At 41.5% G+C, this 18439-nt stretch overlaps 1 protein-coding gene across 5 annotated transcripts in view; it reads right to left on the bottom strand.

Moving 5' to 3' along the window:
- Nucleotides 1-776: 776 nt before the first annotated feature.
- Nucleotides 777-18439, bottom strand: part of RGS20 (regulator of G protein signaling 20) — a 47239-nt gene continuing 29576 nt past the window's right edge. For all 5 annotated transcript variants that reach the window (XM_028736964.2, XM_077933021.1, XM_028736968.2 and 2 more), the window contains 4 exons: nucleotides 9607-9755; nucleotides 4547-4624; nucleotides 2441-2675; nucleotides 777-1550 (listed from right to left, as the gene is read on the bottom strand). In XM_028736964.2, the coding sequence (XP_028592797.1) occupies nucleotides 1362-1550; nucleotides 2441-2675; nucleotides 4547-4624; nucleotides 9607-9755 (651 nt within the window). In that variant the 3' untranslated portion in view covers nucleotides 777-1361. The remainder of the gene's footprint in view (nucleotides 1551-2440; nucleotides 2676-4546; nucleotides 4625-9606; nucleotides 9756-18439) is intronic.

Consider the following 18439-nt stretch of genomic DNA (forward strand, 5'->3'; position numbering starts at 1 on the left):
ATCTTGAAAACTTAATTTCTAAATTATTTGCCTGTTCAAACGAGAATAGGACCGTATACAGTGTTGCAGCTCTGCTGGTGCAAAGGACTTCTGTGAGTATGACAGAACTGTCTCTGCCCCCTGTGAAACCTGGAAAATCAGCTGTGGGTGGTGGGGTGCACAAAGGAGGAGCAACAATGGACGTCCCATTGTTCCACTGGCACACTTACAACCCCAAAATACTTATACAACCCAAAGTATTTGATCTCAGTAACTGTTGAAAGTGACCATAATAGATTCATCTGTTAATTGGTTAAGATGAAGCTGTTCCAATCCATTTGGGGAAAATCCCCTAATACATACATATCATAGCTGCGACATGAATACAGATGTATGTTAGTGACAAATTGTGTAATGAAAACAGCTGACATGCATTTTGTGCTTTATTTAAAGTAGTAAATGCCCAACTCCTTTTCCTCTTCTAAATAAATTCTTTAATTTTTCCAGAAACATTAACAATGCAACTTCTAAAATTCATTCCATAGATACTAATAGTAAAATAACACTTTATAGGTGATAGCATTCCGACCAGTGCTTTTCAGTCCTTTATATGTTAAATGTTTGTACTTCTATTTGGCTTATTGACCTCAAACATGCTGCTTATGTCCAAGAAAGGTTGACATTCGGCTCCCATTGAAATTGGAGGCAAAATTCCAAATGATGTTAATGGAAGAGGAGTGTTCTCTTTATGCCTGAATTCCAGGAATGTGTTCTAAGGCTGAACTCCATGACAGTGAAGAAACACACTTCCAAAAGCTTATTTGAACATGCAGTACTTATCTCATGGTTATTTCAGTATTAGACCATGTACTTTATGATCCCTTGAGTGCACAGCTTTCATCTCTGCAAAGTGTTCAGAGACAGAATAGCATTAAGGTGAACCTACACACCAATTTCCCTGATCCCAGTGGTGCAGCACTTTGATATGATTCTTGGGGAAAGGCGCAACAACTACTCTTCCTCCACTTCCTAATTAAATTTATTATTTTATTCCTAATTAGTTGTAAGAATTTTTTAAAGCTTTTTCCAATAGGTTTTCTTCTTTTGTATCTTACATATGCTGCTCCTTTTTGAAGACTTTTTTATATATCTCCATATCCCATTATCTTACTGTAACTTATCCAAAACTGCAAATAGCTTGGGGTTCTGGAAACCTTCCATCTTAGAACACTTTTTTGACATTGTATTAATATACGCAATATGTCTTGAGTTATTTTTGGGTAATAAACTCAATAATTCTAATTTCCATGTTGACGGACAGTATGGTAGCCCCAAGTTTCCCTTGTTTATTTAGATGACTGGGTGTGAAATATATTAAAACTCTACGATTCAGCAGATTTTTGAGAGAGAGACTCAACTAAGTCCCTATATATGGCAGAGTTCATAAACCGAGGGTAAGAGTCTCTGAGCATTAACATATAAATCTGGAGTTGTGCTTCATCAAAACTATGTTCCGATGGTTCCAGCATATTCCGGTTGATAAGTTCCCTTACTCTGGAATCCAGGCTGACCTGTAAATAAAGAAAACAGTTGCTAAGAGCAGGTGTTAATCTTCTCTATTGAAAACTGTGGAAAAGAGTTAATGTGACCGTAGTGGAACTGAAACCTATGTAGGCATTCTGTTACAGAACTAATGAAAGTAAAAATAATGATAAAAATAGGCCTTTTCTGCTGTGTTTTTATTGTCTCACAGCAGATTGACCTAATGATGTACACACTAAAATTATTTGCAGATGAAGGAGAAACATTTAACTTGTGTAGAATGACAGGATGGATTTAAATAGGCTTGCACCATAATAATAATAATAATAATAATAATAATAATAATAATAATAATAATAATAATAAATAAAATAATTTATATGCTGGGTTGCCCCAGCCAATCTGGGTGGCTCCCAACAAAAAACAGTAAAAACACAATACAACATCACACTAAAAACTTCCCTGAACAGGACTGCCTTCAGCTGTTTAAGTATAACCTATTGGCTATATATAGGCACCTATCAGAGACTAGAAGAGCCTCCTACCTACAGTCAGGCACCCTTGTATGTTCAAAGTGCTTCAGCCAGACTAATTTTGGAATGCCAGACTAATTATATTCCTTGGCAGTTTAAGATTTTAGATCTACAACTCACAAAGTTTCAAATGTCATATTTTACCCCTCACTTTCATCTCAGAAGACCACATTTTGACCCTGAAAGAGCCCCCCAAAATTTTCAGCAAACTGAAAAACTTATTATAAAATAAGAATAGAACAGCTTTTTTAAACACACACACTGCACTAGCTACATACCTGAATGGAAACATCTTGAAATATCAATTAGATCTTTCAATTTAGATTGTTGGCTTAGTCCTTTTGAAATCGGGTGTACTACAAAATAGTGTGAAAAGGGTTACAAACCTCTTTGGGAGAAAGAATGGAAATATAATCTTCATATATTAGTCTTGCTTTCTCTTGAATGATAGCCTTGTTGGATTCCTGCTTTAGATCTTCGCAGGCCAACCAGAAAAGCATATTTTCTTCGCTGAATTCTGTCCGAAGGAACTCCCTGAAAGCATTTCTACCTGCTGGCGTTCTCATCAATTTGTCAAAGGACTGGCTCCAGGCACTCACTTCTTCAAGAGTTGGAGTTGAGCTGTAATACAAATGAAAAATAGAGACCGGGCATTACCAAGTTAACAGTACAAGAGGAGAACTTTAGTGGGTGATAATTTTGTAGAAATCGGGAGATTAAATGCATGTTATGGCATGCTGCAATACCAGCCTTACTTTTCCAAGTGCTGAGGAGAAAATATTGCTGTTGCCCTAGAGCTAACTGAAAATCCAAGAAAGTGGAGGAACAACAATTTCACCACTCGGCTAAAGATGCAGACGACTGACTTGCCAATTAAAAATATACTGTGTGGCAAGTTACTATTTGAGTAGATGACTTGCTAAATTCATCTTATTAATGCCATCAGCAGTGTTAATTATTGGACAGAACAATGTCATAGACTGCTACAGGTGTGCCTCACCTCTTGTGTGTGGGCTGAATAATGAGGCAAATTGGGGTGATTTGGGAGGGTCTTTCCTTGCCCTGAGTTAAATGTCAATAATCCCTCATGAGCAGATCAGAGTGCCCACAAAATCTCATATAACTGTACAAGATATGGCTCTTATGTGTCCCTATATAACATCTCTTACGTGGTCTTCTATAATATCTATGTTTCTCTATGTCCAGGGGCTTTTCAAGAAGTGAGGCTATCCAAAATGCTGCCTGAAGATCACTGAGGAGCTCTGGATTGTTTTCTGTTAAAACAGGCTTTTCTGTTACAATACATTTTTAAGGAATAAGCATTATTTTAAGTTTTTAAAAACACTTAAGTTGTTCTGCTTAAACAACATAAATGAAAACCAAGAGCTCTTCGCCTATTGGAGACCTATAAAAGCTTTTAAAGCCTATTGGAGAACACAAATAACATCCAGAAAGAAGCTGGAGTGAAGCTGCAAAGTGTTAAAAGATGTACTAATAGGAAGACAAACCATTCAGCCACCACTTAATTAAGGTAAAGTAATAGACAAGCCCCTGTTCTCCACATAAGGGATTATGGAGGAAAATTAATCCTTTTTACTTCCCCCTACAAATCTCCTGGACCTTATCTGCAAATTGGTGGGTTTGAACTACTCTGGTAAGGCTCCTGTACCTGAAAAATTTTATCCACTTTGGTCAAAACATGGAAAAGTTATCATTTTTATTCTACCTATTATAATAAATGGGGAAACACAATGGGATGTCTCCAAATAAATTTTGTTCACAGTAGGCTCTGTTTTTGATTGAAAAGAATTGAAAAGAATGGCCATAAGTTAGACATTTCCATTAATTCCAGAGAGTTTACTTGGAGTATGACTGACATTGGATACAACTCAGAACTTTGTTTTCAACAGAGCAGCTCAGAATTCAAATTACAGAGTTACTTGCAAACAGATAAGGTTTCCTAAAACTGCAGATATAAGGCATACATTGCGACTTGTGCACATCCCTATAACCTGTCATGTATTTCCAGGGCATATATCTGCCATGTTTTAAATTGTTAGGAAATATGACAATGGCGACTGACTTCTCTTAAAATTTTATGGAAAAATAAAAGGGGAAGATTTTTTTTTAAAAAAGATGCTAGTATTAGCCTTCCCTGTTTCTGCAACTAGGCAAATGATCATCAGAGTTGCATGGACATGCGTTCTGTGCAAGTAGCTATGAGTGTGGCAGCCACCTCCAGTTGTAGGAGTCTAAGGCTGCATACATATCAGGCATTTCCATCACCACCACCCCAAGAATCCTGGGAACTGTAGTTTATCCCTTACAGAGCTTCCCAGCACCCTTAAGAAACTGCAGTTCCCAGGATTGTTTCGTGTGTGTGCATGCACATGCTTTAAATGCATGTTGTTTATGCAGCCTAGATGGATAGACACAAGTGTAGAAACAAAAATTAGTCTTCTGTGTTGATTTGTTACCCAGCTAGTTCTTACCTTTCTTCACAGTTTGGAATAGCGTCTGTTCTGAGTTCATGTGATGCTGCTCTTTCATCTTGATTCCTAACAGTAAGACTGCAAGGCAACAAGCATAGTTTAATCAAGTTGAAATAAAGAAGTTTGCTGAAGCTTTGAATTTGTTCCTCTAGTTTTCAAACCTGATCATATGTTCAAACAAGTTCGCCCCAGTACAGTGGTACTTTGGTTTACAACCATAATCCGTTCCGGAGGTCCGTTTGTAAACCAAAACAGGTTGTAACCCAATGGGGCCTCCAAATTTTTTTTGTTCATAATCAAAAAAAAAAGAGGGTTGTAATCCAAAAAAAGGTTGCAAACTGGGACACACACTTCTGGGTTTGATGTGTTTGTAATACAAAACGTATGCAAACCAAGACGTATGCAAACCATGGTACCACTGTATAAGAACAATGCACTCCTACACCAAAATATTTCTCTTGAATTGGGTAAATTGAATAGGACATTTCACAGCAGAATTGCTTCCTGCTTTGTGTCTTCTTTCTTGTGATTTTAAAAGCAGAACAAAAACCCAACTTTATCCATATATATATATATATATATATATATATGCTTTCGTAGATTTTCACGGGTACAGGAATGCAGGTTTTGGTGTAATTTTTATTTGATTTTACAAGTATAAAATTATAACAATACAGCCATATACATCCACATTTAAAGATTCCTCCGAATCTCTGGACTTCACACCTTCCCCTCTGTGGGTCCTATTATTAACCTTTTCTACTGCATCTTTTTCAATAACCCATATTTTATATAACCCCATTATCTCCTTAGTACTTACTACATTACAAGTGTTATTGCATATAGTCCTTTTAAAAAAAATAATAATCTGCTGAATGGTGAACCAATGGCTGCCCTGCTGCCTTTTGTTTGATTGCATTTAATTGCATTGTTACATTGTTTGTCTAAACTTTATATATAAAAGACATCCTGGGAATGGAAATACTGAAGGGTGGGATACAAATGAAAGAAAATTGTTCAGCAAGACTATCTGTACCGCCACTAACAAAGCTTATCTGGACAAAAATAAATTCTATGCAAAACAGTGTAGGAGACCATGTTCCTTCTCTGCTTTATTTTTTGTATTTCTGATGCTTCTCAAAAAGACAGCTGTGGCCTTTTAATTTTAAGCCACCTAAGAGAGACCATTCACCATAATTGCTTGGCTAAAAGTATAATTGATCCTGAATTGCTGATGAAAAGATGGAGCATAAGTTATGACTTCAGCCAACAAAAGCCCATCTGGTGACTGTTCTTTCTCCTCAGTTTCTCTAAAATGGTTAATTCCAACCCCACAAGAGCTTTCAGTATTGGAGATTTTGTAACTTGGGGTACTATTTCTGTTCCTATTCATATTTTTCTTTTTCTTTGCAGCCCATTCAGCTTATTTGAGGAAATCCTTTCTATAAACAAGGATTATAAATAGAGCTTTGAATCGCCGATTTTCACATTTCTCCTGACTTGAAAACAGTAATTTTGAAGAAGTATATAATTTTGATGGTAGAACGAGGTTTTTTACTTGGGCAGGATGCTATTAAGTGCAAGTAATATTTTTAAGAGTCGTGAATATAAATTAATTTAAAACCTCCAACAGAGCAACTTTTTTAAAAAAACTTTCATTATATATTTTTTCAATGGGATTAAAAAGAAAATGGAATAAAATGACTGTGAACTTTATATCCAAGCTAAAGACAGTGAGACAAAAGTATGCCTGTCGTGCAAAAACCCATTGTGCTTTTATTTCCTTCTGTAATAGTTGAAATAACGGCACATGAAGAAATCCTGTTGCCAGCCATGCTGAGTAACAATATTTGAAAGGTGATACTCTAATATTGCAGAAGTGGTTACACTAGAAAATATTTTCAGCAGTAAGCTCTTGAAGTGAGCGACTATTTCCCAGGGGGTCGGGTGCAGCCAGCTTTTATCGGCCAAGGGTGGACTGGAGTGAAGCCTGGTCCGGTCTGCTCTCAAGCCCCTCTACTTACCCTGGCCAAATTGGCCAAGGTTCAGACAACTGGGTGGTGGGAAAGACTGCCAATCAGAGTGGCCAGCCCAGGGATTTTTCACTGCCTGCCCCAGCGTTGCTCCTTGGGAATCTGAGATGATGGGCAGCAATCGCTGCCCATCCCTTGACAGGGTAAGCAACCATTTCTCACCTGCATCTGTCCAAGCTAGTTTCATGTTTCTGTAGCAATCCCACCCAATATGGATGACCCCTTTATGCATGCTTGAAAGAGTATTTGATATGTATGTTTTGTCGTCAGGACAAAAGGAGTAACTTTCCAGATTGATTGCACAGTATTTGAATACTGCTTTTCCTTCAAATGAACTCAAAGCAGCTTGTAAACAACAAATAGCAATAACATAATTATTTTATATTTATGCTGTATTTGTGATGTTCTATTAACAGATCATCAATAATGTAATCTATAAAATGCTATTAACAAAGCAGCAACTAAAGCGAGATGAGCGCCGCAACCCCAGAGTCGTCCGCGACTGGACCTAACGGTCAAAGTTCCCTTTAACTTTACCTTAAACTAAGCTAAGCTAAGCTAAGCACATTCTCCACACACCCATGACTCATAATCTTTCACCCTATTCAGTTCATTAAAATAAACATTTTGATTGAGAGATACTTGATGTTATACTGACAGAAGTGTGGTAGTGTATGGTCATCCTTTTTATTGTGCATTCATGATTTGTGTTTGTGATGGGATCAGGGTAGTTATATATACAGTTATATAACCTTGGATCCCAAATGCCCCCATTTTGGAATGTTTTGGCTCCCGAACTCTGAAAACATGGAAGTAAATGCTCCGGTTTTCAAACGTTTTTCGGAAGCTGAACATCCGATGTGGCTTCTGCTTGAGTGCAGGAAGCTCCTGCAACAAACTGGAAGCTGTGCCTTGGTTGTCGAACATTACAGAAGCTGAACAGGCTTCCAGAACAGATTACGTTTGACAATCGAGGTTTGACTGTACATACATACATACATACGTACATACGTACATAATTGTTGTTTCTCTACCACCAGGCCTTGGGCTGATTAAACATTCTAATATCTTTCTAAATGAGTTTGTAGGAGGGGAGGTTATTGGTCTGTTTTTGTTTTGTTATGTATTTTGTATTCTCATTTTGTATTTTTATGTTGTGAACTGCCCTGTGATCTTCGGATAAAGGGCAGTATATAAATTTAACAAATAAATAAATGAATGAACAATAAGTGATCCTGTTTGTACCTGCAGAAGTTCTGAGGCAGATGTATTGCTTTATTTGCAACTGGTGAATGTTCCATAGCTTCCTGCTGAAAACCTATGGTTTTTTATACAACAAATGTTCTGGCTTATTTTATGTCCTGCTTTTGTTGTGCTATAGTGCAGGAGTGTCCCTCTAGATGTCAATAATGCAACTGGGGAAGCATAGCAGAACAATGAATAAAGTGAAATGATGTGTCGATTGATCTGGTATAAATCCACCACATATACACTATTATTGCATTAATGACATGTTGTAGAATGCACCCACACACAAAGACTAGTCAGAGGAGGGGCAAAGTACACGGTTCAGTTCTAGCTGTCCATCGGGTTCTCAAATAAAAATCCTTAACGTGGGCATGACCTTGGGTTATAGGCTACAGGTTGCTTACTGAAAGCAGCAACGAAAACTTTCAAAATCGGAACTCAATAAAATGATTCTCTTTTTTTGTTTCAATAAGATGATTCTGAAGTGATCTCTATGCACCAGTTTGCCGATTCTGTGCTGCCCTGATTGCTTGCAATGGGGAACTGGATTATATAGACCAAGTGCTCTGGAGAAAATCATTATGTTCCGTGCTGAATCCTGTGAGGATAAGTCCCAGATATGTCAGCTTATGCATTTTAAAGATCCTCGCTAAGAATATGCTGTTCAGAAGCTTTCCTTTTGAAAATTATATGTGCTACTTTGTTCCTTTTCTCTTTGTTGCAGTGTCTAGGGTAAGTAGATAGCACTCAGGATAGCTAAACTAGCTGTAGAGTGAGGTCGTATCCTCAGTGCTATTTTTCTAGAAAAAGAGGTGCTGGAACTCGCCCTGAACTCTTCCCTTGTTCTCTTGTAATGGCAATGGTGCCCACCTGAGAGGTGCAGGAACCGAGTTACAGTGACTTCCAGCTGAAGAAAAGCCCTGCACATCTTCAAATTATCAGCCTTCTCTTGGTTTCTCTGGAATGGTGACCAGGTATCCACTCTTCTGTTTCTTTCAGCAATAGCTGTTTCATAGTACTTTTAGAAGTATGTGGTCCACTGATGTTAGAGCCTCTGGGTATGGCCCTCTGAAATGCTTCCTTCCTTAAATAATGGAATCCACACATTGCTGATTATTATGAAGAGCTGTCCCCCATTAGCCATTGATCCATCTAGCCCTGCTAGGTGAGATTTTCTGGAGATACCTGGGACTTAATATATGTGAAGCATTTGTTCTGCTGATAAGCTGCACCCCTTCCTAGACTATCCTTTCCCAAACTGGTCCCTGGCCGATATCGATAGATTTCGACTTACATCAGCCTCAGCCGCTGTGGTCAATGGTAAGGAGTGATGGGTATTGGAGCCCAAAGCATCTGACTCAGCTGTTCTAGAATCATAAGAGTTGGAAGGGACCCTGAGGATCATCTAGTTCAACCCCCTGCAATGCAGGAATATGCAGCTGTCCCATACGGGAATCGAACCTGCAACCTCGGTGTTACCAGCACCACACTTTAACCAACTGAGCTATTCAGGCTAAACATGTTCCTGCATTGACTTGCAGCTGAGAAACACATAAGGTCTGAATGGCTCCAGCTCTGCTTGCATCTTTATGTATTTCCAGAAGAGTTAAAGAACTGGAAGGAATGTTGTTTGGTGTTTTCATCTATGGAAAAGTAGGCAACAGCTGCATCGCCTTTCCTCCACCCCTTGTAAAGCTCATCTGATTACTCAAGGGCATACATGGTGTCATCTTTTCCCCTTCTTCCCCCAAGAGGTTTGAATATGGTTTAAAGGCATACCAGGAGCAGCTGCAACAACAGCACCAACAGAAGCAGCAGGCGTTGGACCCACGGTTTTCAATCCCTGGCTGTGGCTGTACAGAGCTCGCTGTCTCCTGGGTCACAGATGCTTGCCTTTTGCGCATCTCCATCCGCTCGGATCCCATGGGCTGCATGAGGAAAAAACAGGAAGAAGGTTAGACTCTGTGGAAAAAGCCCAGGCATCAGGTCTACTGCTTCACTCGTAGTCTTGGCACCCAGTGGCTTTCCTAATTGTTGCTAATAGGTGAAGTGGCCTGTGGAGCAGTCAGAAGAAACTGCTTCCTTAATTCATGGTCCTAATCAGATAAGGAATTCTGGGCCGGTAATGTCTTTAAGCCCACCGTGACTGTCATTTTTAATTTGCCAAGTGTTTTACGGTCTTCGTTTCATCCACAGCGCAATGCAGCAGAGTTTTTGAGAGAGCAGGGGAAGTAGGGAAGATTCCCAAGGCCCCACTCAGCAAAATGAGCAGGAGGGACCCCCACGCCACCCCGAGAGCAACAGGGCTGGTTCACCATCTTTCAAAGTTTGGTTTTCTACTCCGTCCTGTTGCAGACACAGGTAATACACATCACTATCTAAATTGGGGTCAGCAAACTTTTTCATCAGGGGGCTGGTACACTGTCCCTCAGACCTTGTGGGGGGCCAGACAATATTTTGAAAAATATAAATACCCTGTAAGCCAGCCCCATAGCTGCCTGTGGACCTGGAGAAAGAACGCACTTGACACGCACTCAGGAGCGTGTCTTGGCACCACCCGCCCACCGGCGTTGTTGATGAGCAGCAGCCGCTCCATCGGCCTGTCCCCACGGAGCTCCCAGGTGGCATGAACCACATGCTGCAGCCCGTCATATGAGGCCAGGTTGGTGGGCAGGCCGTGCATGAGGAGCACTGGGCAGGCTGCCACAGCTCGCCCTCCAGCTGTTCCAGTGTGGCCGATGAGTGTGCCACCAGCAGCAGCACTGAGCTGGGCACCAGGCATGGGGCAAGCAGGCGTGCCAAGGTGTGGCTGAAGCCCCACGACACGCCCGTCACAATGCCCATGGTGCGGCCCAGACCACAGGCCCACCTGCCAGCCTCTCGGTCCATGGCCTCGCTGAGTTTACCTCAGTGTGTGGGCGGCGAGGCTTTAGATTGGCTGCAGGAACTTCCTGCAGCCAATCCGAAGCCGTGCTAGCTTCGTGGAAGTCAGTCCCCAAGCAGTGAGGCGTCTGCAACTTCTTTTCAAGGAAACGCCATGCCACACCAGTTTAGCTCAGCACGGGGACTGACCAAGTGGGCGGCAGGGTCCACGGGCCAGATTTATGAGCTTGGTGGGCCACATCCGGCCCCTGGGCTGTAGTTTGCTGACCCCTGATAGAAATGTTGACCATTTAAGTCTAAAATGATCTCATTGGAACACTGCCTAGGCTGCCCTTCTCAGGGTGCTCAGACACCTTTCTGAATGTCTTCATCCTGCCTTCCCTGCCCCAAAAGTTGAGCTGGGCAACAGAGAAAAGGTCACAGTGAGAATGATTCTTGTTTTAGAGAGCTTGAGACAGAAGCAACAACAGGTGCCTCCTCATCTCAGGCTGCCATGTCTATCTAGCCAGCATTGCCCATTATGACTAGCAGTAGCTCTCCAGAGTCTCAGCCGGAGGTGTTTCCCATTGGCAGCTACCTAATCCTTTCAAGGGGAGATGCTAGAGATTGAATCTGGGGTCTTTGGTATTCAACACATGCACTATCCCTATGCTTTTATCTAAAGCAGCACGTGAGAATATAGCATAATCCTAAACATGTCTACACAGAAGAGCACTGAACCAGTGCTTTTGCCTGGCTGGAATGCATCCTTGAACTCTGATAACAACTCTTGGTTCCCTGGTTGAAGGATAAAGAAGTGTGGGTGACCATGTGTAGAAACTAGCCTGCTGTACAAAGGTAAATTTTGCATTCGTTGCTCTGCCTACTTTTGCTTCTGGCCTTGTCTGCCACTTGCACGTGCCCCCAAAATGTTGGCAAAAAGTTTTCCCATCCTTGTTCATACAGCCTTTTCAAATGGTCACAGGGATTATTTTGGGTTTAGGTAATCGTTCTCACCTTCTGACCTCACTCTCCTGCATTCTCCCCTTCCCACTGCCAACCGCATGTACCTCTGCTTGCTGATTTCGGATGACACTTCATGCAAATAGTGAAGCGGAGTATAATCCACAAAAGTTTATGCCACAATGAATTTGTTTAGTCTTTAAGCCACCGCAAGAAATGATCACTACAACACATTTAACAGGATTCCCCTGCTGGATATGCTTATAAGAAGTGATCTATACATCAGAAGATGCCATAGGAAAGTGAACAAAGAGGAGAATAGCGCTTAACAACAAACCTGTCCATTCTTATGCAGCAACACAGGACCCTGCACACTTACTATAGTTAGTATATCAGTGTAATTGGACCACTGTGGTGTAGCTGACAGTGAGTTGGACTTGGACTGGGGAGACCCAGGTTCAAATCTCTGTTCAGTCAACCAGCAAGCTCCTGGAAGACCTTGGGCCTGTCACTGTCTCTCAACCTGCTTCTATGATTAAATAAATGAGCTTAGCAAACAGCCCTGTGAAATGAAAACAGTGAGGATTCTGTTAGAGATTTGTTGCCCGCCTTGCAAAAGCATTTTTATAGACCACTGTCCAATCAGGTGTTAATTGTGGGAAAAATAACCTGAAATGTCAAAAAGGGAAAGAGAAGAAAATCAATTTGATCTCAAACAAAGGCCCACATTTCTCTGTTGGTTCTCTCCTTGTTCCATGTTAGGCCCTTTGTCGAGAGAGGGTTCTGTGAATGGCGCATACGCAGAGCCTGCTGAAGCTGAAAAGGGCTGTGTGTGTTCAAGACTGACAAGATGATTGGCCTGGCCTTTATTTTCAATTGTACTTTGGCTCTCGCAGCAAACGAGAGCTATAATAAAGCAGATGGTATATTGTTCGATGTGGCTTTATTCCTGCTTACTTTTGTTCCTAAATTAAGCAGGAACTGGTCTTGCATACATATTCAGGGAGCACAGGTTTTTGGAGGAAATGGAGGGGGAAATACTGTTCAGGTCATGTGCCTCTTTTGTGTCCTAAATAAATGAAGTTTGCATACCTTCCTTGCTATTGTTGCTGTGGTTCAGGCTGAGGTTTCCTTTCTGTATCTGACAAAGGCACACTTTAAATAACTGTACTGCAAGGGGAAATTCAGTAGCTGCAACTCATGATCAACCTGCACAGCGGAAGACCATTGCTTTTGAAATTTCATTTTCATTTCACTTTTAGTTTGTATACTGCCTTTCTATATTGCTATACACAAGGCAGTTTACAAGCTGTAGAAAGAACAAGATATACAGTTCAACAAAAAGCATACTGGACCCTGCTTAGCTTGACAAATATGCTAGCAGCTAAGTCGTGAAAAACTAGGACTTTAAAATAGACAACTGACATCAAATAGAGTGATATTCAATACTCCATGCATTATGCAATAAAACTAACTTTCAAATGGCAAGCTAGAACACATATCCAAAGCATAATCACATTTAACTAGCCATAAATCAGGGATGGGGAACCTCTGGTGTAATAAACAAACAAACAAATAATATTTATATCCCGCCCATTTGGCTGGGTTACCCCAGCCACTCTGAATGGCTTCCAAATGTTGTACTACAATCCCCATCATCCCTGACCATTGTCCACAGGAGCTGGAGTCCGACAATGTCTGGAGGGCCACAGATCCCCCACCCCTGCCAAAGATACAATTTTCTGTTGCACACTTCATTTCAAGTAGATGCTGGTTTGAGACACTAGAATCTTGTCCTGAATCCATATATTTGTGGATATTGACTCCTGCATCCCCTTTGAATGAGAACACATCCCTCGTTGTCTTTCTGGGCCCTTGTTGCTCCCTTACTTACCTTCAAGCAAATGTACAGAAAAGTAGACAGACATATACAGGTTGGCAGAGATGGGCAAATGAGTGGAAACGAAGGAGAAAACAAAAGCAAAGCCAGAAGAAGCACACCTCAGCAGAGAGATTTGGGGTTGGTCACATTGTGCAACGTGCCAATCTCTCCACAGGCAAAGCATCCTGTTAGAAGCAGAATTTTGCAGAGATCACTTTACCTCATGAGCTTTACCTCCCTTGCCTGATCAAGATGTCAGACCATTTGAAAAGAAGAAGAACCTATGATAATGTGTGTATTAACAAATGGTTAACTCACTGAGAAGTTAGGAGCGCTTCTTTGTTTCTGAAGCTCTTGTTTATTACACTCACAAACATCATGTTTCCTTTTATTCCCTAAAGCCAAATCAGCAAATCACAAAGGCAGATGCTTACACTGGAAAAATTGGTCTAATTTAATTGCCAGCACTTGTGACTACTTGTTAATTAAAAGGAAGGATGTGCTTAATTGGCTGCACTGGCTGACATTTCATTTCTGGGCCGAATTCAAGGCGATCACCTTAGTGTTCAAAGTCCCAAATATCTGAAAGACTGCCTCCTTCCCTCCAAACCCTGCTAGGTGTTAAGATCAGCAGGGGGGAGGGGGAACTCTTGGAAGTTCCACCTCCCTCAGAAGTTTGGAAGTGGGGGTGGCCTGGGACAGGATATTCTCTGGGGCAGCCCCTAGGTTGTGCATTTCCCTGCCCACAGAGGAGTGTCTGGCTGTGATACTGCACAGCTTTTAGTGAATGCCGAAGAACACCTGAGTTGTGGGTTTTTGGGGTCCACCTTATTCCTGTGATTCTAAAATGCTTTAACTGCTTTTAGTTTTAAATTTTAAATTGCTGTAACTTGCCTTGGGTCCTTGCTGGTCAATGTGATGATGAATTTGCTAGATTAAGATTGTTTGCTTCCTCTGAATCCATAAGGTTGAGGCAGACTTTGAAGGTCCTCAGTGGCACCCTGTGCAAGGCAAAAATTTGGCAGCCCCCGCCTCCTGCCTCCCATTCTGCTCACACAAAGCCGCTGACCAGAGCATAGATTACAGTAGCCCAAGTTAAGACACTGGTATTACCAGTGAATGAAATTACCAAGACTGAGGCTCCCTTCTGCAGCTACTCCTACTGTTCAGATACAAGGAAGCTGACTGCACGATGCACAAAGGAACACTATTTATTCATTTTTATCTATGTATGTTGTTTACTTTTTACCACTCTTCATCAAAATTCATCCCAAGGCAGGGTTTTTTTTATTTAAAAAGTAAAAATATAGTGAACTAAAACAATACACATAATTAATAAAGCAGCAGCTAAAAGAACAAGCTTTAATAGCCTGGGTGAATGTTAAAAAGGTGTTTGCTGGGGTATAGAATGGGGGTGGGGTGGGGATAACATGTCTTCCTTCAGTTCTTGTCGGACCCCAATTCCCATCAGCTCCAGCTCACATGGCAATGGTCAGGGATGATAAGAGTCATAGTACAACAACATTCAGAGAGCCACATGTTCCCCATCTACAATGAAAGCAACAGGAAAGCCTTCTAAGTAAGTGTTGCCCAATCAGAGAGCCACGGCTGGAAAGGCTCAGCTGCGGTAGTCAGAAAATGGCCTGACAACCTAAGGCCACTGGCAGGTTGACATGGGAGATGCTTCTTCTTAAGGGTACCTGTGTCCCAAGAGATTTAGATAGGGAGGGAGAAGCTGTGGACCGCCCGATATTGTCAGACTCCATCAGCCTCAGCCAGCAAGGCCAATGGGCAGGGATGGTAGGAACTGGAGTTCCGGAACAACTGGAGGGCCACAAGTTCACACCCTTGATATAGGGTCTTAAAGATAAGTATTATTAGCATTCTGAATTAGACTTGGAAGTGCACAGGAGGCTCAAGAAGTTCTTTCAAATCTGGCAAAGTGGGAGTTGAATGACTGGTCCCCACTAAAATCCTCACTGTTGTATTCTGTGCAAATTGTAGCTTCTGAATAATCCTTGAAGGTAGTTGCACACATCAGTGCTGTCAGGAGACTGCCATAACATAAATGACTGTGGCCAGTCTATTCCCTATCAAGGAATTTTGTGCAAGACTGGGTACCACAGACCAAGCAGTTGGAAACTGTGATTCATGGTGGAAGAGAAATCTTCAGTTCAGTACAAATATGGAAGCCTCATATTAAAAAGTTATAGAATACCAGAAACTAGGTTGCCTACGCCCAAGTATGATGTTTTTAGCTCTGAAAAGCTTTGTTCTTCTGCAGGCATTATAAGCATTGCTTTACATTTCAAAGGCAATGCTAGTCAGAACTGCAACACCCACCCACACAGTCACAACAAGAGGTACACTGCCCTATTCACTAATAAGCTCAAGCTTGCTTTCGATTTATCCACGATCTATTTGACAGCAATCTGACAGCATGAAGAGGGTTTAAATGGGGACAATTATGTGTTCAAATGCAGGCTGCTTTGGAAAACTGGCTAATGTAGATTCTAACTCCGAACCTTCAAGTTCTTAACTTTATTGGAACTATACATATATTTATATTTTTACTATTTGAAGGTCAGAATGCAAAATTAAAATGAAGTCCTTAGGTACATAGGCTACTTCTAGATGACCTGTTTATTGAGCATTTATGCTGATCTGTTTGCACAAAGTTTGCAGGGATGTTAGATGACATTGGCCAAGATTATCCTCAGTGGTCTGGGGTGCAGGCTTCAAACCCGTAGCTATTTATTGAGCATTCATTCTTTTTTGCTTGCAGGGAGGTTAAATGGCATTGCTTCAAGCAAGTGTTATCATACACTTCCCACTGTATTTTCTCCATCACTTTCCTTACAGCACAAAAAAATCCAGTGCTGAAGGGGAAGTGGGCTTGTTGTGCAAGAGCAGCAAATCAGGTTTAATTGTGCAACCTGAATTTGCTCGTAGTTGATTGAATCACACCTAAACATGGCAGCAGCTTGACGCACCTTTGTGTGTGTGTGTGTGTGCTTAATGAACTCTAAATTCAGAAAAATCATTAGCTAGTTTGTCAGTCACTAAAATAGTTACATCTGAGTGTACTGCTTTAGTTAAACTCACTTTGAGTGGGTGGGTGTGGGCATGTGTGGGTATGATATATATATATTGCTGAATAGATTGATTATTAACAAAATGGAGCTGAGCAGACAGCTGCTGAAGCCGATGTTCTCAACTGACTCCTGTCAAGGTCTAATTCAATGAGCATTCTGTTCCCCAGGCTTTCTTATGAATGGCCTCAACAAAGCCAATTTCACTGTAGTATGTTGTGATTCACACCAAGGAATCTGACAGCTCATAGTGGGTGCTGAAATCATGTGGCAGTGTATGAGCCATGACTCAGATTTTATTGTATTAAGTGCTGAAATCTGACTCTGATCAAATAGAAACTGACACTGTATTGGTCAGCATGGTGGTTTGCCTCAGGGTGACTCATCATGGAGTGCACAATCATTGATTCATATTCATTTGCCTTTTGAGTTGGAATCCTCTGTTGGAATCCTCATACTGCTGTGCTAGGGTATGAGTCCACAGGTGAATCCTAAATTGCATGGGGGACCAGGTATCCCATGTCCAATCCAGCTTGCCCAATGGCAAGGCGTGACTCCCCTAAACACAAAGGAGATGCTGATGTGCATTTGTTATGACATCAACACCTGATTGGCAATTATGCAAAGGATGTTAGTGCCATATACGCTAAGGTTACCAGACGTCCCCATTTCCCGGGGCCAGTCCCCAGATTTACAAATCAGTCCCCATACAAAATCCATTGAAGCTGAAAAGTGTCCCTGGAGTCATTGAAAAAAATCTGGCCACATATGCTCTTGTCCCAGCTGCCATGAAGGGTGCCAACTGCCTAAGCCTAAATGCCACATGGGGCAGAGCCAAGGAGAGAAAGCCCTAGGTCAGATCCAAAGGTCCCACAAACTGTATCTTGCACATGGGCTGCCAGTTCCCCACCCATGGACTGCCCCCAATGATCATTTGAAGGCTTTTGTGGGGTCCCCAAAGCTGACCAAGTGGAGCTTCAGGAGAAAACCTGAAGGAAGTGTGTTTTGCAAAGTTGAGACATCTAAAAGAGCCAGTTACTGTCATAATAAAAGAGAAAGTAAGAAAGATGGCCAGGTAAGATAATCTCTGTTTATCTCTTTTCAATAGCATCTTACAGTATGACAAAATAAAGCAACCTCTACAGTTTCACTAATATTATCCTGCTAATGTTTTCAATGTCGTGTTTTATAATGAGTTTAGATTAAAATCAGCGGCACAATCCAAACTTTAGCTATTTCAAGGACCACATTAGACATGAGGTGGAAGATATCAACAGCAGCCGAGCAATTTTTCTTTGGATCCGGGTCATGGATCCAAGATACGGGTTCACCCTTTTCTTCTGCACCATTTCCCCAATCTGGATATTCTGACTTGTGAGAACAGGATTCCTGCAGGACTAGATGGACCTGTGGCCTGATACGGCAGAGCTCTTCTTATATTCTTAGTGCCATCTTTGTTTGGGTTCTAAGCCTATTGATTTCAGCATGTTTATTTCTTTGGTTAAAATCAGTGTGTGTATGTGAATGTGTATGAACGATGACAAATTCATGGAGAATAAGGTTATCAATGGCTGCTCATCATGACGCATTAACAGATGGTGTGACATTGCTATCTCAGCTTCCCAACACTGTGCATCACTGACGCTTACTGAGAGGGGTTGGGACAAGGCGGGGGAGGGGGCTCGGTGTGGGTGCAGGGTCAGGAGCATCAGATTGTCTCCACCACTGTGCCCACACCATGCACAACTCTCTGCTGCCTTGCTCCTCCCCTTCGGTCACCTGCTTGTCATTTCTACCATGATGGCTATGTTCT

The sequence above is a fragment of the Podarcis muralis genome, chromosome 8 (genome assembly GCF_964188315.1).
Source record: "Podarcis muralis chromosome 8, rPodMur119.hap1.1, whole genome shotgun sequence".
NCBI lineage: Eukaryota > Metazoa > Chordata > Lepidosauria > Squamata > Lacertidae > Podarcis > Podarcis muralis.